We start from the raw sequence: 21,761 nt of genomic DNA, 5'->3' as shown, positions 1-21,761 counted from the left end.
ACCTAAATATTTTAATTCAGGGGCTGCAAATTTGCACGTTTCGACATTAACTTTTAGACCGGCCTCATTTAATAAAGAAAACACCTGTCTTAAATCCTGTACATGTTGGTCGAGATTATCACTAGTAATAATGATATCGTCTAAATAGATAAATGTGGACTTTCCAAGAACAGGTCTTAACACAATGTCCATGCATCGCTGAAATGTTTCCGGGGCCCCTGAAAGGCCAAACGGCATACGCAAAAATGCATAAGTGCCAGACTTGGTTATAAAAGCAGTCTTAGGCACGTCCTCAGGCCTAACCCCTATTTGAAAATAACCAGTCGTTAAGTCTAAAGTCGTCATAAATTTGGTTGATTTTATGTTCCTTAAAATTTCTTCTATGATCAGTAACGGATATACCGGATATTTAGTTATGGAGTTTAATTTACGGTAATCAATAGCGAATCTCCATCTTTTTGGATGCGTCAGAGGATAGTCATTATTTTTCTTACATAAAACCACCGGGCTAGCATAACTACTTGAGATGGGCGTTATGATCGTTTTACGTAGCATATCGGTAATATGCCATTCTATAATTTTTTCCTTATTCTTATCATACCGGTATGGGTTTTGACGAACTGGCATTGCATCTCCGGTGTCAATACTATGGTTAGTAACCTGAGTAAATCCTGGAATATCACTAAATAACGAAGCAAAATTCACTTACCACTTGTCGGATTTTTCCTTGCTCGTCATTAGACAGGTGGTCAAGTTTTAACATCGGCGGTTTAGCGTTTTCTGTACGAACTGGTTTCATTCTCAGCTTAAGGGACGCTTCATTAAAATCCAGCGTAGCTTGTGCTTCTGAAAGAAAATCTATTCCTAAAATTATATGTGCTTGCAGATTCTTTACTATAAAAAACATCACCTTTACTTGTTCGTCCTTGATACGGATATACAACGGTACTTTACCTACGCACTTATATTTTTCTCCTTGCGCCGCTAACAGTGTCGTATTATCCGAATTATATATGCGGTATTTGCGAAAATACTTCCTAAAAAAATCTTCTGCCACACAGGAACACTGCGCGCCTGTATCCAGGAGTGCGGTGGCTGGGATATTATTCACCAAGACTTCAATCTTCGGAAGAGTCAGATTTTTCACCATTACTGTATTTAACTTTTAGGAAGAGGGGTTTTCTTGGCCTTCGGATTTCCGCACCCTCCCGTCAGCAGAAATCCGTTTTAGTTTAAATTATTTTTCCTTTCCGTGCTTTCCTTCTTTTTCCACTGGCCTTGAGACTTTTTTCCTGGGTTGCTATTGAACTGTCGACGTTCGCCGGCTGTTTTTGAATGCTCGGGTTTCCTTGCCCACTGATTCGCTTTTTCTCCGTAGCCGTGTGCTTGAGTTTGCTGTAGTCTTGGCGTACCAAATTGGTTTCGCTGTTGATATTGGCGTCTTGTTTCGACGTCTTCTACTTTCAAACTGGATTGCTAGCTCAAATAACTTTTCCAGTGTAGTCGGATTTCTCAATTCAATAAAGTCTTGCACTTGGGGTAGTAACCTCGGCAAAATCACTTGAATTATTTCAGGATCCGGACGGTTTCCATACAAGAGCTTGAAAACGTGAATTTTTCTTAAAATAAAGCTCGAGAGGTTTTCGATTCTTTGTTGATATATACTGAAAAGTTCCGTTTCTAATTTCGCACGATCCCTTACAACAGGGAAGGCTTTTAGTAGGGCAGTCTTGAAATTTTCGTAAGTATAGGTGGGACTGCCTGCTTGACCCAAGAGACTTCTGCCTATACATTTGAACCAGTTAAGCGCTTGGCCCCTCAAAGCGCTCGTAGCTAAGGTAACTTTTTGAAACTCGTGCACGGGGTAGAGCATGAAGTGATCATCCAATTTTTCCAAAAAACTGGTTACCGGTGAGTTTCCATTAAATGTTGCTTCTGGTTTCATCGAAGCGCGCATGGTCTGGACGATGTAACCAAATCCTTCCAGGGCGGCAGCTGGCATTTCTGGATTCTGAGCCGTTTCTGCAGGCAGCACAAGTTCTTCTTGAAACTCGGCGATGGTTATTTTTCTTCGTTGGGCGCCACTATCAGGTTCAATGTTCCTTCTTACCTTCTTCGGGAACATACAAGGACCTGACTCGGAACAGAGAGCTTAGTAAAGCTATGTTCACTAATTGTGGTAAGTAGACAGGATACAGACGAAGGGTATACAAAACCCTTTATTTTTCTCTATATACAATAACTTCCGTACTTCGGAACACACTGACCCGCTACTTGGGGTCAAAACGTAAAAGTATAAAAATAAAACTAAACTCTAATTTAACTTTAGAATAAGAAACGTGGAAGATTGGCCTTATATTAACAGGAAGCGTATGTAGTACAGAGAACTGTGAATACTACAATACGTTTAAAATTTATCAAGAGGATTAAAACCTCTGGCCTGGAAGGCAAACAGCAACTGCGTAACTTCTAAGGGAAGCGGCCTGCTTTGACTCACTGCTTCCTCTCGCTCGCTTGGCAAAAAGCCACAACTAAAATACTTGGCGTTCGCCAGACAAACTTTGCATAAAAACCTTAACGCTTATAATTCTGGCCGGAAGTAGAAAATAAGAAGTGATAGTAAAGATTTAAAATAAAATAAACGTTAGTAAAACTTAAGATCCTTACAAGGAAAGAAATAAATAAGGTTTTTAGAATATTTATTGTATTTTTGTTTTATTTATTGAGCAATTACAGTATTATTAAATTCGAAAAAAAATTAAAGATCTTACTTTTCGCTGAATGGCGACACTCTGAGATCTGGCTAAGTGCCAGGAAGATAAATTGTAATTTTAAGTTTCGAGCAGTTAAATCACTCAACAAAAACGGCTGAAAATCATATTCGTGGTAAAGTACCGTGACATAATTAATGATACAGAAACTTCAGAAAGACTTCATTTAATATGTTATTTACTCAAAACTCTTTTCCTTTTTTAAACGCTCCCTTATAACTTAAATACATGGTTATATGATTACATAGATAGTGTTTGCAATTTCTGCAAAGCACAAACATTTCGCCACTACTGCTAAAAGAGTTTCCCCCTTCCCGCAGCGGGGAATAACCGTTGCCATCTTACAGTTCAGAGGGTTGTAAGAGGAGAGCTTAGTCAACACAATTTATCGTCCTTTCTTCGATCACCGTTTGTATTATTATTATTAGTCCAAAGGGATTTGAATCCCGAAGGACTATTAGTTTCGTTTTGGCATTTTGCGTCGGACTCATAAATGTCGGTTCACTTTTCAAACTGTTGCCACAAAATGTTGCTTTTCAAACTGTTGCCACAAATGAGTCCTGCATTATATTTGAAGAAATTAAATAATGAAAAATCTGCTTAAATGTATGTATATTTCTCGTATTGTGATAAAACAACGGTACATAGAGTCATCGAATTTTGAATAACGTAATCCTCCAACGAATATGAGCATGTGGAAGACCAAATTTGAAATTTGTTTTATGATCGATTTCCTATTTTTTAAAACTTTGACGAATTTTTGATTAACAAACTCAAGGATTTCAAAGCGAGCAATGGCAACGTTGTGCAGAAAAAACATTTTTATCTCCAGCGCGTGAGTCTCTGTATCGGAAATTCTAAAGATATGCTCGTTTTAAAACTATTTTGCGATATTGCTGTTGCACTGGATCTTATGGTTTAAGTGCGAGGAACATGATATTTAGTAAAGAAAGGTAACACACAAAATGTTAAAAAACGCCCCTTTGGACGTAATTTAAAATCTGAAACATTTCAGATTTTATTATTATTATTATTATTATTATTAGGTGGTGTTTCGAAGATGGTCCCTCAGTGTCTGAGGTGATTATAGGAGGTTTTGGGTGTGACTTTTGCTAAATATTTGGAATAAATATTCGAGTACCATGATCTCCAGAAAGATTCGTATTTACATCTTACGTAAACCGACAAAATGACAAAAGAGTACATAATCGTATCACGATTTATTTTCACCTTCGCCTTTCTAGTCATGATTTCTATTTATCCCCATAATTTTCCGTCTTATCGTGATTCATTATTAGTATTTATCATGATTATCATGATATTTATGACACAATGACTAATCGTTATTATGATTGGTTCTTCATTCTTGTGCACGATTTATCTTCAGTAAAACTTCATTGTTTATCTCTTATGAAACTTAATCTTTCCCATGATCATCCTTATCATGACCCATCTTTATCGGGATTCATTATTATCATGTTTATCTTGATACACATTTCTAATATGATTTATCATGATTATCATGACTCATCATTTTCTTCTTTATAGTGATTATTATTATTAGTCATCTTTATCATGATAATCCAAGAAAAGTTGTAAAGTTCCACAACCGAAAGTTATATTGAAGTGTTCCATCAAAATATTTAGTTTTAGGGGTTGTACAAAAGAAAATTATAATTCCTGCGGCTCCACAAGAAGTTACAGTTTTAAGGTCTGCACAAAAATAGTTTGAGTTTTAATTGTTCCAATATAAATTATAATTTTATGGATTCCATCATAAAAAAACAAAATTTTTAGGGTTCCATAAAAATTATAGTTTTAAAAATTTCACACACACACACACACACACACACACACACACAAAAAAAAAAAAAAAAAAAAAATTAGAGTTCTGAAGGATTACAGTTTTAAGGATTTCGCAAGCATAATTAGTGTTCCCCCAAAAATTAGTTATAGGTTTCCAAAACAGAAAATGATAATTTTAGGGCTTCCAGAATTAACCTAGATTAAAGATTACTACTGTAGCATAGAAGACAAATGATATTTTAAAAGAAACAAAGCACCCAGTACATCAACCCCAAACATAGAAAAGAAAAGATTTGCTGCCGACGAAGATAAATCACAACTTTCTCCCAGAGAATTCACGCCCCTCCCGTTCCTTGAATCATTCATGAGGGTCCATTTCTTTGGACTGACAGAAAAACTTCATAGAATGCAAGCAGACGATCCGAATGTTCTCGTCTCTCGTTTGCTTCCGCCCGCGATATCGCGGTGACAGAGGATTATTCCATGTGCGTTTCGAGAAGATTAGATATTCTTTTCGCTCTTGAAAGTGAAAGAGTTTGTCGATCTCAGCAAATTTTTAATGTTTTCCTGGTGTAGTTTGGCAACCCAAAGAAAGTAGCTTTCGCAATCTCAGCTTTAAAGTTATAAGGTATTTCTCCCGCCTTCTTGGCGTGCCTTCGTGGTGTAGTGGTCTGCACGCTGGGCTCGTATTCCAGAGATACGTAGTTCGATTCCCGGTGAAGGTGTTGCTTATTTTTTCATCTTTCCTGCTTCAAAAAATATACCTAATGCCTCTACAAAGTATCCTCATTATCCTTGATAAATTTTACGAAATTGAAAAAAATTACGGAAGTCTATTTTATATTTACGATCTTACATTTGAAATTATATTATTTTCCATCAAAATTGCAAATTTGGAGGTACCAACATCAATATTTACTGGTTATTATATCTTGCCTGATAATTTACTCCATCTAAGATTGTGACTAAGGTTGCCATTTTTTATTCTGAAATATAAACTGTGCCATCTCGCTGACTAATCAGGACACTTGTCTGCAGTCTGACTGTAATCGAAATAGCTGTCTTAGAGTCTGACTGATCAAAGGGAATAACTGTCTCAAGTATGACTTATAAACCTGGAACATGTATTTTAAGTCTGACTGACAATCCGAGACAAAAATCTTAACTCTTATGAACCAACCGGGACACTTATTTAAAGTCTAACTGACAAAAGAGGATATTGTGTCAAGTATGACTGACATAAGGGACACTTATCTTAAGCATGATAAAGTTTGTCTGACAAAACGAAACACCAGTTTGAAGTCTGGTCTCGGTTTTGTCAGTCAGACTTAAAACACTTACTTTCGGTTTTCAATAAAACTTCAGAGAGGTGTAAGTAGTATAATTCTTTTCTATGCAGAAGTTTTGCACATTGGGTATTGCAAATGTTTCCTGCAATGACTGGAAGACCTGCAAAAACATCATGACCTTAAAAGACCTCCAACAATTTTCAGCGGAGCAGACAAATTTTCATTCAGATTCACCACATTCGCTGGCGACACTACAGCCACATAAATTTTCAAAGCAAATTCAGTTTCTACCCCATCTTAAAATCATTCCCAGTTCCCTTAGCACGTTAAAAACACAATAATAATAACAAAAAGAAGACTCACACTTTCAAAGTCGTCTTTGTTGTCGATATGCTGAGCGATGAACATGGCGTTGTGGATCGCCCTCTCGATCTGGCGGGGTAGCCTCTTCTCCACTATGCCGGGGCTGTATTCCAGGTCATGGATAACTATCTCCTCTGAAACTCGGCGGCCGCCTAGGGCCGTACTGTTGGCCACGCTCTCCTTTGGATAACCTGCCGGAAGAAATGACCACATTAATCCACAATAGCAAAAAACTCCTTCTCAGGATATCCTAAAGTTGTCGCTCATGGATCATTAAGAGATCTCGAAGTGTCCCTCTAACTTCCGAAATAATTATCTCGAGAAGGTAATGTCACATTCGAGTAAATTCTGAAGATGTCTCTGGAATATACGGGATGCTGTGAGGAATCCTCAGGAAATCCCGGAATATCCCCGTTCTTTCCCATATTCTCATAACATCTTGGAATATCATTATAACTTCTCACATCTTCAAGAAGCCCCAAAATCATCAAATTTTCTCAGGGCATCCAGGATGTAGCCATAATATGTAACATCCTTAGAACATCCCGAAGTTATCAGACCTCTTTGGGAAATATAGGATAATCTTATGACTTCTCATATCCTCATAAATTCCAACATACTAGGAGATACTGAAATTTCACCATTACATTCCATATCCTGAAGACAACTAGCAATATGTCCATTACACAGGACATCCAAGAATTTCCCTTTAACTTTCCGCTTTCAAAATATGCCGTAATTAAAAATGCACTGGCGTAAAATAGCAAGCTTAAATATTGGTGAAACAACGTGGACCCACGGCAGAACATGCTCTGTCTTCTGGCAGGAAAGGGAAATGAGGGATGACAGAAAAGATAAGTAGCTGAACAAAACTGATTAGTTTAAAACTAAAATAACATTCCTTACAAAGTAACTCGAATAATGATACTTTTGATAGGATATAAAAGGAATTGTGGTATTTTGTTAGAAATGTAACTCGAATAATGACACTTTTAATAGGATGTAACTCAAATTATGGTATTTTGCTTGGAAAGTAACTCAAATAATGACACTTTTGTTGGGATATAACTTGAATTACGGTATTTTTTTAGGAAAGTAAATAACATTTTTGATACGATATAATTCAAATAACATAATTTTGTTAGAAGAGTAACTCCAATAATAAAAATTTTGAGAGCATATATCCGAAATTCCAGAATTTTGTTATAAAAGACTCGAATAATGAAATTTGTGGTAGGATGTAACTAAAATTACGGTATTGTGTTTAGGAGATTAACTCGATAAATGGCATAATTCAAATTGCGGCATTGTGTTAGGTATTATGGTATTTATTACGACATTTAGAAAATCTCAAGCAGACTACTTATACTTAAAGCACTTAGAGAAAGGGTGCACTGGCAACAAATATATGAATAGGTAACTGACCCCCTGTTAGCGTGGCGGCGGCGGTTGCCTTGGCATCGTCGGTCTCAATCTTATACTGGGGCGGCCTCATGAGCAGGATTCGGGGCAGCAATCGGATGAAGATCCTCCTCACCCAGGGCGCCATTTTATGTGTCGAGGGAGACCGGAAGTGCACGTTGAGCACAGCAATCGTCACGATCACAGACAGGGTTACCAGGATCATAGTGAACACCAGGTACTTGCCTGAAACATCAGATTACACTCATGATAACATCCGAACATAACAATTCATATCAATGCATTAAAATCTATTTCACAAAGGTCTGATGCATTAAAATATGACTCATAGTTGCTTAATGCATTAAAAGATAACTAACACATCAGCGCTTAACAAATTTAAGCAAAGCAATTCCTATCCACGTAAACATTAAAAGATAACTCATCAGTGTTTAAAGCATTTATACATACCCTGTAATTGCCTAACGCATATAAGCATAAAATTTCATATCTACTTAAGGCATCAAAGGGTAACTCATCAGTGTTTAAAGCATTTACATAGTGATTGCTTAATGCATCTAAACATAACAATGGATATTTGCTTAACACATTGAAAACCTAATTTTTAACTGCTTAATGTATTAAAAACTTAATTTTCAATTGTACAGCGCATTTATGCATAGCACATACCTACTTAAAACATAACAAATTTAATTCGCAATTGTTTCTCGCATTGAAACGTAATACATAATTGTTTAACGCATTGAAACATAATCCAGAATTATTTAACACATTAAAAGATAATTTATAACTGTTTAACATATCCAGACATAATAGTAAATACCTGCGTAACGTATTAAAAACCAAATTTACAGTTGCTTCACATATTAGAACATAGCAACTTATAATTGCTTAACGCATTGAAATACAAACCATAACTGCTTAATTCATTAAAAGATAAGTTCTGAACGCATTAAAACTTATCTCATAACTGCTTAATGCATCCAAATATAACTCATATCTACTTAACGCATTAAAATGTAATTCACAATGATTTAAGGCCTTAAAACTTAACTCATCGTTGCTTAATACATTAAAAGATAACTCATCAGCGCTTAAGGCCTTTACGCATATGTTACAATTGTCTTACATATTTAAATATGCAATTCATATCTACTTAACGCATTAAAAATCTAATTCGCACGCTACGCATTTAAACACAATCCACAATTGCTTAACGCATTAAAATATAACTTACAAGTGCTTAACACATTAAAACATATCTCAACTCTTTAATGCATTCAAGCATATTTGCTTAACGGATTAAAAACCAAATTTACAATTTCTTAAAGTATTAGATCATAATCTATAACTATTTGATGCATTAAAGCATAACCCATAATTGAACATAACCCGTTGAAACATAAGACATAAGTTTTAATGCATTAAAAGACAATCACGAGTGCTTAACGCATTAAAGCATTGTACTGTAATCGCTTAATGATTTCAAACATTGTAGCTCATGTCTCTTTAACGCATTAACTTCCTTATTCACAGTTGCTTGTTGCATTAAATCGAAACCCACAACTGCTTAATGCACTGAAACGCAATTTATTGTTTGACAAAGAAATAGACATTTAAAGTGAATCAGTGCAAAATCTTATTTCCAGACTAATAATCCTTTCGGGATAAAAAAACGAATAAATCCAATTAAATAGGAAATAAATATGAATGAAAATTTTCTTACCGAGTAGTGGCATCGCAAGAGAAGTCGACGGAATAATTTCCGAGAGGACCAGGAAGAAGAAAGTCAAAGACAATAGGATGGACACGCACAAGGACACCTAGCAACGAACAAAAGAAGTCACGTCTGATTTTCTGAAACTCTGACAATATTTTTCACGAAATGATTATTTTATCGGAAATAATCAGAAAATTGCGCAGAAGAAAAAACAAACACAAGCGATATAAGTTTATAAGCGATGCATGTTGAAAGAAGCATTGGAAAACATCATATTTTGATCGCTCTAAGCATCCACGCCATTTTTAAAAGCGATTCGACGTAAAAGTAAAAATAAATTATTAGTGTTATATATTAATAATTGTTAAATTATTAGTATTATATTCTAAAATTCGCTTAAAAGCTAGCCTTAAGCGTTACTAATGTTACATATGTGAAATGAAATTACTAGTGTTATATACGTTATGGGCGCTATGTGAAAAGTTATTCGTCGTAAAAGACAGGATAAGTTGTAAGCGTTGTATGCAATATACGCTAAACATTGGACAACATGCTGTTTTTGAGTGTTCTAAACGTCTGTGCGCTACTTGAAAAGTGACACTAGTGATTCTCAAGTGATACAAGTAAGCCACAAGTGATACGACACGAAAGAAGAAAGGATAATTTGTAAGCGTTATACGCGTTATTAGTGTCACAAATAGAACTTAAACTTGACGCAAAAACTAGGATAAGTTACTAGCGTTATGAGCGTTATAAGCGCCATTGACAGAATTTAAACCGGGATTCTCGCAAAAGTGAGAATAAGTTACAAACGTTATAAAAATACTTTATAAGCGTTATATACATTATAAGTGTCATCGATCGAATTTAAATTCGACGCAAAAGCGAGAATAAGTTATAAACGTTATAAGCGTCATTGACAGTGTTCATTTCCCCGCCTATCGAATTAATTTCTACCTTTTCGTTGCCCTGCGTTGGCAACACACTTTTGAGATTTGTCGTTTGTAGAATTCGGTCGCTAAAAGCGTAGCTGGCCTGTAACGGTTGTAATTCTTATTCTAAAACTTATCTGTATTGCTGAATTATTACTAAATGTTTACGTGTGAATGTTATATTATTAAATGTCTTCAGTTTGATTTAAATACACCAAGAGTCGTTGAATTTATTAAGGATATTTAAAACCGAAACTGCGTCATCCATGTCGACGCCATTCTAATACGAGGACCGTAAACAGACAGATTTTATATTATGAAAACGTGAGGAGGAATTTTAAGCGTTATGTGCATTATAAGAACTACAAACGTCATTAGCAGAATTACTATTCGACGCAAGAGTATAAGTTGTAAATGCTTATATGGTATTTCTCCCTCCTTTTTAGCTTATTTTTGTGGTACAACTGAAAGCACACTCGACGCGTATTCGGAAGATCTGGTGATCAAATCCCGCTAAGTTTAATTTGCAAGCGCACATGAGTATAGCCACTGGGGGGAATGGGTGTCAAAAATGGAACAATGAGCTTCTACTGCTCTTTAAAACTGCGCATATGAGCGCCGTTGTTGTTTACATTTTATTTTAAATTTGTTTCGCAGTTATAAATATAAGGCGTATAATGGGATAGGAGGCAATGGTGGCCCACCTATTAGATGCCTCCATAATAAAGAGACCACCACATCTGGCCTTAGGAGCGGCCGACGCCGGCATAGGCAAGTGCACGCCATTGGGAAAAAAATTTTCGTCGTATATTATCGCTCTCTATATCGTTGAATTGACTCAAGCTTACGCCTAGCGTGTGATGTTATGCACTTACTAACACCTGTGGATTAAGAGAAATCAAGTGTATAATTTTTTATTGAGCTGAGAATAGCTGAAAATTTTACAATGAATTTGTAGAGTCATAAGGTTATTTTAAAGCAGAAGTACGTGAAAAATGAGCAATGCCCGCGCCGAACGAACCTCTCGAACCTGGACTTCTCGAATACGCGCCGAGTGTGCTGCTGTTACACCATGAAGGCATGCTAGAAGGAGGGAGAAAATATCTTATATACTCACCCTTTTAAAGGGCCACTGGGGATTAGGGGAGCCAATCGCCAAATCCCAGTGGCGATGAATTATCATCCACCAACTTTTCGTTTTTTAGTTAGGGTGCCAATGTGATATTCAAGCAAGAGATGTGAATAATGTGCAATTCCGTCGATGGGAGTAGCATCTGGACCTCTCGAATACGCGCCGAGTGTGCTACTGTTGCTCCACGAAGGCATGCTAGAAGGAGGGAGAAAATACCTGATACTGTTTTCTTATCGCGATAGTTGCATTCGTTTCATTTTGAAAGTGTAAGCTTCAAAATATATATATTGAATGATCTGATGATATCTATTTTTGAAAGTGAAAGTTATAAATGAATAAATTAAATGTATTCGTTGGCATAAGATCAATTCATTCTGTTTGAAGAGTATTTCATGTGCAAACAATATATTTAAAAGTGAACTTTTATTAATGTGAAATTTAACACTCTAAATGTGTAGAAATGCAAATTAGGAAAGTTCAGCTTGAATAAAACAGTGCATTGGCTGTTATTATTATAGAAATCATTTTCATATACTAGACTGCAGTAAAAAATACTAAGACTTTTACTACTTCATATACATTCATGTCCATAAATTAAGGATAATGCAAAATCAGGCGAAGGAAGAGTTAGAAACAAAACAAATTTGACTTATTTGTAAAGCTTATTTATTAAACAAAAGGTAAAAAGCAAAAAAAGATGCTATATGTTTGATAATATTAAAAAATTAGCGACTTTTTCTCCCTGAAGCAAATTACAAAAAAAAAAAAAAAAAAAAAAAAAAGGACCTATTTACAAAAAACCAACATTACATGGTTGGTATGATTGTTAATACATTGCATGTCTCCCAGACGATGCAATACAGTCCGTACAACGCCTAGGCATGCTGAGTATCATATTATCGATCTGATTTTGGGAGATATTACACCACTCAAAAAGCAATGATCTCCGAATTTCCGATAGACATGTAGGAGGAGGTTGACGGGCTGCAACTCGTCGGCCAAGCATGTCCCACACGTGCTCTACTGGATTCAAGTCCGGTGAGAATGCTGGCCAGTCCATACGGGTGATATCCTCCGATTGAAGGCATTCGCTTAAGATGTTTGCACGATGAGGACGGGCGTTCTCATCCATAAACACAAATTGTGCACCCATGGCGCCCCGAAACAAACGTGAAACAAACGTTGTTCCAGAATGACGTCCCGATAGATTTGGCTTGTTATGGTTCCAATTTGAACATGCAGGTCAGTTCTGGAACCCAGAATAATTCCACCCCAAACGAGCACTCCTGCACCACCGTAACGGTGTCGTTCAATGATGTTTTCTTCGTGGTAACGGGTACCTGGAGCTCTCCATATGAAAGTCCGGCGAGAATCAGACTGTAAGCTCAACGTGGACTCGTCCGAAAACATTACACAAGCTCACTGTTGTGGTGTCAACAATGCATGCTCTCTACTCCAGGCTAACCGCAGGCGACAGTGAGTTGCATTAAGTAGAACGCATGTGACAGGTCTACGAGCATATAGACCAATCTGCCCTAAGCCTCTGTACACGGTCTGCCTTGAAATTGTCGTACCAGTGGTTGAAGAGAGCTGACGAGGCAGGTCTGAGGTTGTGTTCCGCCTGTTTCTTTTGGCAATAACTGCCAAATACCGGTCTTTATTCGGCGTTGTAACTCTGGGGCGACCTGTGCTGTAACGTCTACTCACATTACCATCATCTTGGAATCGTTGCCAAAGCCTGGACATGACACTCTGGGCAATTCCAAGTTCGTCTGATACTTCCAGTTGGGTACGCCCACATTTCAGACGGCCGATAGTTTTACCACGTAAAAAATCATCCGAATGCGTCCTTTGTGTCATAACTATTCGGTTATTGCACTGAAATGCTTATAAAGCGCCTGCGAACAATTTTACTTCTTTGCCTGTATTCCTTATATATCACTCTCTTACACTCTCGTCATTCTGACGTAACATCGGTGTCATCTGGTTACTTCCTGAAATTTGCATATGATTCTTGAAGATGTGTGCAGTAATTTTACAGGTGATATATTTATTTTAGAGTTCGATTTCCGCGTGACTCCGAATTATCCTTAATTTATGGACATGAGTGTATATAATTCTGCTCATATTAGATCGAAATTCGCACTGAAAATTGTCACAAGAAATGTATGATGCTTTAATTACTTTGTACAGGAAATTGTTTGGCAAGATTTTTCAATCATGTTGTTTAAAGTTCGCCAAAGGTCATGGTAAATGACAGAAATATTACTGGACTTTCCGTTTGTTTATTTTAGAAGCCACTTCCTCGGTGGCGATACTAATGTACATTTACGAAATATGTTCCCGGTAAGGGCACTGTACATTTTTCACATTCTAGCATCGATATAATCTAACGATTCTACACTTTATAAAAATAAGTTAATAATAAATTAAATGCAATGTTTTGTAAAAATTATTAAATCAAAGATTTTGCATACTGCACTGCGGTCTCTGTACATATACTTAGGCTAATGTTTCATACATTAAAATAAATAAAATACAAAAGTTTGAAATCAGTACGACAAAAATTAAACAAGATATTTCAAAAGTTTGGATTTCTTATGTCAATTTAACTTGCCTTGAGGAATCAGTTAATAAATAAATTAGAATAATTTGAAGTTGACCTTTCCCCCTGAAATGCCCTTCAAAAATATTCTTTTGTGATTTAAAATGTGTAATGTTCTTTAATTTATATATTTTTTTATAAATACTATGTTGAAAGAATTTTCACACAAATAATTTATATGTTTTGAAACATTAGAAGTATGTTATTAACGTACTCAATCAGTTTTATTAGACTGGTTTCGACTGCTTTTAATAAACAAAAAATCAGTAAATAAATAAAACTACACAAACAACGAAGCGATGCAAAATAAATGAAAACTAACATGTAGTGAAAAAACAAGCAAACAAATATAAACAAAACATTCCTAATATACCACAAATTAGCTCATCCATTCGATTATCATCGTCATGGACATTCTCACCTTTTCCCCGGAGTCCGAGGGCAGGTAGAAGACTAGGACGGACAGTCCTGAAATGCCTACACAGGGGATGATGAGGTTGACGGTGTAGAAGAGGGTCTTCCTCCTCAGAGTGATGTTGAAGGTGATGTCCGGGTAGGGTTCCATGCAGCACGAGTAGTGCCGCACCCGCCGGTGTGCCGGAACCGCCATGATATCCCATTCTACGCTCAGATAGAACTCGCTCAGGTCCATGCCGATGGGCACGGTATCGCTGTCCGGGATCTCTTCTAGGTGCTTCAAATCCACCTGGAAAATCACATTTGCAGTTAGAATGACTGAGTCACAAAGGAGATATGATATAGATAACTGTGTTGTAACTGGAATCAAGGCAAGGAAGAGTGCACATGAACTTTATGTATTTAAATGAATGTAGGAACGTATAATGTATTTTATATATGCGATAACGAATATATATACTCAAAAGGAAAGTAACATATAATGTACCTTTCATATCTGAAAATGTACTCAAATTAAAAGCAATGTACGACGCACCTTTCATGTATGCCAACGTATAAATGTACTCAGTGTTAAAGTAAGCATAATGTACATTTAATATATGAATATTTGTTAAAATATAAATGTATTCAAACTGAAAGCATGAAATGGTCTCTTTTGTGAACTCTAAAACTGCAATTTCCTTTTTTTTTTTTTTTTTTTTTTTCTTTTGTGGAATTCCTAAAATCATAACTTCTTTTGTGGTACCCGCAAAACTACAGCCTTCTTTTGTAGACAAAAACTACAAACTTTCTTTTGTGATACCACTAAAACTGCAACTTTCTTTTACAAAACCCCTATAACTGCAACTTTCTTTTGTGGAGTCCATAAAACTACAACTTAAGAGTAAGAAATGCAGGTTAAGTTAGGCTATTTTGTGTATGCTGAAGCACACGAGAGCTATCTGCTTGGGGGCTTCGAAGAGAGCTTTCTAAGGTAAACTAGGTCTTATTCACGCTACACATGTGGAAAACTACAGTCACAGCTCGTTCGCTTGGGACTAAATCCGGGTCGAACAGAATTCAGCATTTTTTTTTTTTTTTAGCTTGTGAATTTATGTAAATTTTTGTGCAGTTTTTTTCCTAGCCCAGAAGGGTTATTTGTCTCGAAACACTATTTTGTATTGTTTCACTTTAATTGTGTCACTTTTCATACAATGGTTTTGCCATTGGGCAAAATGTAAGATATTATTCCACCATATTTATTCTGTCTGTTATAACTTAACCTGACCTATTTAAAATCAATCGAAGCATTTCTTAAGGAATTTTTTTTAGCTTTTTAATCTGATTAATTTAAACAAAAATGCATTTCATTCAAGGTATCTCAATTTAAAATCATTCAGTACTGCTATAGAATTACGTAACATGTTTTTATTCGTTTTCTAAATAGACAAAAATATACAGAAGACATAGAGCGCATATTATATGACGACAAAAATATACATACTATATATAATATATATAGCGACAAAAGTGTACAGAAGATATAGACCGTATATCCACAAAACGCTCCACAAAAATTATGAAATATGAAAATTATGAATTATGAAATCACAGTTTTAAGATAATTATGTTACAAAAGAAAATTATATTTTTAGGTGTTACACAAGAAATTAAGATTTAATGATTTTAAAGGTGTTTTAATGTTTAGTAGTTCCAACAAAATTATAGTTTTAAGTTTTCCCTAACAGAAAATTTTATTTTTATATGTCTTTTAAAAATTTTAGTTTTAAGGGGTTCATAAAAGGAATTATAGTTTTAGTTGTTCCACAAGGAATGTAATTTTTAAGGATTCCGTAAAATATTATAGTTTAATTACTTCGATAAAAAATTATAGTTAGAGGGCTCCATAAGAGAAATTTTCAGGAGTTTCACAAGAAAGTACAGTCTTAGGGGCTCCACAACAAATTATAGTTTTAGTGTTTTCACAAGGAATTATAATTTTAGGATTCCGCAGAAAACAAATAATAATTTTAGTGATTCGACCAAAGATTACAATATTAAGTATGTTTTATGAGTTCCATTAAAAATAACAGTTTTTATGTGCTCCATCAAAAAATCTAGAGTTCCACATAAAACTGAACTGAATGTGAGATATATGATATCTAATTTAAATTATTAAAAATTTTTTATAGAATTCCATTACATGTTTTTCTTTAATTTTTAAATACATAGAATATATATTGAAGAGCCATTATGACTACATGTTTAATATAAAGTAGGACCAGGGGCGTAGCTAGAGGGGGGCAAGGGGGGCATCTGTCCCCGGGTGCAGAATCCGAGGGGCGCCAAACTGATATTACGACATTTTAGAATTAAATGATTTCCATCCTTGGCAAGCAGTAGGGGGCGCGAAATCTTCAGTTGTCCCTGGGCGCTGAAAACCCTAGCTACGACTGAGTAGAACCACCTTTTGCAATAAAAATGCCGACACTGGGCGAGGCATTGACTCCATAAGATGTCGATAGGTAGGTAGTCTGAGGTACCTGGTACCAGGCAATAACCAACTGGTTCTGCAATTCCCGCTCATTAGCAGGTAGTAGCGTGGCAGCATGAATTCGGTTTCCCAGGGAGGGAACCACAAATGTTCGGTTTGATTCACGCCACGTAAATTCGGAGGGCAAGACATGACTTGAAATTCACAAGTTTCCTCGAATCACTTTCTGGCAATTCGGCCCTATGACATGGTGCATTATCTTGATGCCATAATTCGCTGAGTTCAGTGCGGCATAAAGGGGTGCACCTAGCTGAAATGATGTTCTCATAGCACACAGTTGTCAAAGATTGTTCTATGGGAATGATGGGTTCTAATGTGCACCATGAAAATATAGCTCACACCATAATACTACCACCACCGTCTTTTATTTGGCCAATTGTGCAGGTAGGCACCAAGTTTCCGTTGTAAATCGGGGTATTGGCTCTTGCCCGTCAATGTGACTTACCAGAAAAACTGATTCGTTGGACCAGGACACTTTCTTCCGTTCTTCTGTGGTCCAATGCTCCTGTTCTTTCACCTATTACAGGGGCTGTTGACGATGACGTGCCGTCAGCACAGGGACGCGATTCGGGCGCCGGCAACGTGAGCTCATACGCACCAGTATACGCTACACTGTGTGTTGATACACATCATCTGGGTTGCCACTTTTAAAGCTAATGAGATAGTGATTTCGGCCATTGCAGCCTTCGATCAAAGACGTACAATGCGTAACAATCTCCACTTTCGTCTGGAATCAATACGTGGTAACCGACGAACCGCTAGACAGCGACTTGTTGTTTTATCGTCCATGCACCACTTCCGATAAATACTCACAGCGTGAGCAGCCGACCAGCCGTTTCTAAACTCGATGTTCCTAGGCACCCAGCCATAATAATTTGACTTTTAACGAAAGCTGATAAATCAGCTGCTTTTCCCATTATGCTGCCAATCATTCTACATTTGGAAAATCTCCAGTTCCAACTTCCTCTGTATGCCGCGATTATAGGGTATTTTAGCTGATGTATTCCAGCTCTTGCAAATAAATACCATAAGAGCACAGAACGTAAAATATTTCTGCACAGCTAGTGCCATGAAAAGTCAGGATCGAAAGTAAGAAAAGAGATGTGACCGTGTGTCACTTCATCTGCATGAACTGCAGAAACATACGAAATTACAAGCAAATAGCTTGATTGATTTCAGATGAAATATTTCAAACTATAAAACACATTTTCAGATCCTCAGATTAAAATAAACACAGACACAAGGAGGTATGATATACAAAATATGCACACTGTTCATTCAAGACAACTGAAGGCAAGACAACTGAAGAGTTTTGGTGACATAATCAGCGAGACGTTTTACAGTAATGTGGCACCATCTAGTGGGAGAACAAGTCAATAATTAGGAATCATAAGTCAGAAGAACTTACAAAGTTCATCTCCATTCGTAATTTTTGTATGATTAAGAAGAAAAATTTTGGTTAATCATATGCTCTGCAAATAGGCGAAGATACCTGTCTTCATTTAGTATTTAGTAATGAAACATATTGAAGTATTTACAACGCTCCCAGCTGAGAGCATTCTTGTAGAAATTTTCATTTGTTTTCCAAGAAACTCGTCCATGAATTCAAGTTTCAAATCCTCTTGTAAAAACATGTTTTTTACAAAATTATGAGCATTAGTCATAATTCTAAGAAACGTGCAAGCCTGATATTTTGTCCTCTTCGGAAATACCTCTGGATCGTTCATTCTTGGCTAATGTAACAAAAAAAGTGGGTATTTCTTCATTTCCTCTTTAAAGCGACGTTCTATTTGCGTAACATTGAAAAGTTCGTAGTTTTTGTCTATGAGTTCCATTTTTATTTCTTAGGGATAAGTATATAATATGAGTGCACAACTCAAATCTATGAAGGAATATACGAAGAACGAAATGTTGAAACTGAGAATTTAAGAAATGTTTTTTTGAAATGAAAATGAATTTAAGAAATGTTGAAACTGGTGAGAGCCGCGCTTCGAATTCGTGAGAGAATCTGCATTTTAGAATAAATGCTTTATCACTATTATTATTACGTTTAGAAAATACGAACCCAAAGATACATACTTCATATTAACTACATATAAAAGTAATAAAAAACTTGAAAAATGATGTACTATTTTGACTCTGACTTATAATGTAAATATTAACATTTACACAATTACAAGGAATGATTAGCACGTTTACATCATTTAAGAAACAGAAAAGAGAATTCGTTTATGATTAATAAGCACAAGATTCAAAATGTAAATGAGAAATTTATATTCATCTTAGCTATATAATCAGATTGTACTAAATAATTTAATTTAATTTCACAACCTAGATGAGAGAAGAAGCTCTTGGTTTGGTTTATTTTATTATGGCAAAGCCTCGAGGGCTATCTGACTCAGAGGAGGTATTCCTTCGTGGAGGACTTTCTAAGGAAAACTGACTCGTATACACGTTACACATGGAAAACACCCACACCAGAGAAAAGCCCATGTAGCCAGGTCGTTCGCGAGATTCGGACCAAACTTTCAGTGTTCAACGATTTTACCGCTCGGACGCTGGTGAACACTGGAGAAGGTCTGGAATCATGTTGAAAGGAAATTTGAAAAGAGGGAAAATGTGTTTTGGCTCTAGCGCCATCTCGGCTCACTTATCACTCTTTTGGCAGCTAAAAGATCTTTTTCACACAGCGCAATTTTTTGTTTATATAAATCGCATATTCAGTTACTTAGAATCCCACAATAATCCAAAGTTTGCCAAAAACAGCAAAATTTTGCTACAGTTACAAAAAATTACAAAAATATTCTAAAATAAAAAAAAAAAAAAAAAAAAAAAAAAAAAAAAAAGATATTTTTTAAGTAAAAGTGGAGAAATTTTATTGAAATTTTGTTAGAGCTTTAAGATATTTTTCTGTCCTTGCAACAAAACCGATGGTTTTTCCTTCAAATAAAAATTTTGTTTGAACAACCAAAATGTACTCAACAAAACATGTTTTATAGTTTTAATTAATTCCTTTTCTGGATGTAAGCTACATTATTAAAAGATCAGTGATGGACCGCAGAAAATCACCCGGCGCCTGCAGGCCGCGTGCTGTGCACCTTGATCTAAGGTGTCTAGTAACAACGTTAAGGTTCTTGTCCTCTGGACTGGTAATTAACATCTTTATCTTTAAATAGACGAGTTATTTTTATGTGTGTACATAGACGAGTTATTTTTATGTGTATACATTTGGGACTTTAATTTTGAAACCATTTTTCTGGATGTTGTAACCCGTATAATTCGAAACGTCGGACATATTATGATCGGAAAACATAATGTTTAGTTAAGCCCAGCCTTTTTTTTAGCTGTGTCTACTTTTTTGTCATTTATATAAATTGCTGGCAGGATTCTAACTTACTTAGAATTATCCCATTGGTTTTCAGTAGCTTTTGGTGTTGAGCCAGTTTCCGGATTTCGCGTGTCCAGTACTCTTGCAGGGTAAGTTTTTCAGATGGTTTTAATTGTGAACCTGCAGGAACAAGTGACGGTCCTTTGCTTCGCTCCCTTACCGTCTGTAGAGTCACCTCTGGATTTTTATTCGGCCTCAGTGTCCTTGTCGAACGATATTTCGTTTGGTTCTGGAAAGTTTGTTTTACTCGGGGAGCTTTTCATGTCTTTGCGTTTTTTGATTTCCCATTCTCCTTCGGAGAAAGTATTTAGTAAGTCATTTTGTGTACATTTGGGTGTCATTTTGTCATTTAGTTGAGGTATTTGCCTGCGTTTAAGACGCATCGGTCTATAAGACGCAGCCGCGTTTTTATACACACATTTTTGAAGGATATAATTTTATTTCTGATCATTATATTGAATTAACAGTATTTTAAATATAAAGTAATACAAATAAAAAGTAATACTTTCTGCAAATACCCAGTCTATCTGGGAAAGAACATCTTTTAATCTTCTTCGCCAAAACCCAGATACTTATCTCCAGAGCTAAATGTAGAGTCATTTGAAACATCTTCTAAATCTGCATCTGAGTCTTCATACAACAAATTGTCCTCTGTACCATCCAGTGCATTAGAATCCCATGAAGCTTTGATCCATTCATAAACTTGCGAAATGCTAGACCTCTTCCTTCTTCCTGATGGTATAACCTCAAAATTTCCTAATGGTATAACCTCAAAACCTCAAAGACTGCATCCAGCTGTTCACTTCTCCTTCATAAATTCCTTAAATTCTCTTTTAGTGAATGCTGCTGAACATTATTCACTGAATTCTACTTAACTGTAATGTTCCCAAACTCCGCAAGGAAACAATAAAAAAATGGCATAACTCCGAATAGAGAAAATTTCCAGAAATGAATGTAATCAAAAATTGAGTATCGACTTATAAGAAGCACCCCGTTTTTCAGGCCTATTTTCAAAGAAAAAGAACGCCTTATACGCCGGCAAATACAGTAATTTCTTTTTCAGCAGCGATTAACGCCCCATACACTTTTTGAAGAAGGTGCAGGAAATCACTGCATGGGCGCTTCATATACTCCAGCACCAATTACGCGAGTGCCGTGGTTTTTTCTTCTGGCGAGTTCATTGCTATAGGTGAGGGGTGGTCATAATGTAACGATTCTTCACCTTTTATAATGTTCTCAAGTTAGTCTAAACGCATATTCTTCTAATATCGTCTAATATCTATCTGTTTTGCTGTTCCACCTGTACTGTCTGTAATAATAATTCCTACTGATAAACCGTATCAAATTTTAAAAGTGCTCCTCTGAGCGTCCGTTCAAATTTGA

The 21,761-nt window shown here is 36.0% G+C and overlaps 1 protein-coding gene across 1 annotated transcript in view; it reads right to left on the bottom strand.

Moving 5' to 3' along the window:
- LOC118187644 (acetylcholine receptor subunit alpha-like 1) overlaps nt 1-21,761 on the bottom strand; it is a 181,874-nt gene that overhangs the window by 43,971 nt on the left and 116,142 nt on the right. Inside the window, exons 5-8 of the mRNA XM_085820152.1 lie at nt 14,462-14,746; nt 9,378-9,474; nt 7,655-7,876; nt 6,230-6,420 (exon numbers count right to left, since the gene is read on the bottom strand). Of these exons, the coding sequence (XP_085676278.1) occupies nt 6,230-6,420; nt 7,655-7,876; nt 9,378-9,474; nt 14,462-14,746 (795 nt within the window). The remainder of the gene's footprint in view (nt 1-6,229; nt 6,421-7,654; nt 7,877-9,377; nt 9,475-14,461; nt 14,747-21,761) is intronic.

Source organism: Stegodyphus dumicola, chromosome 1, assembly GCF_044657685.1.
Source record: "Stegodyphus dumicola isolate Sdum_Otavi_A_Nest chromosome 1, ASM4465768v1".
Classification (NCBI taxonomy): Eukaryota; Metazoa; Arthropoda; class Arachnida; order Araneae; family Eresidae; genus Stegodyphus; species Stegodyphus dumicola.
This window is presented reverse-complemented; position numbering and strand designations above follow the sequence as displayed.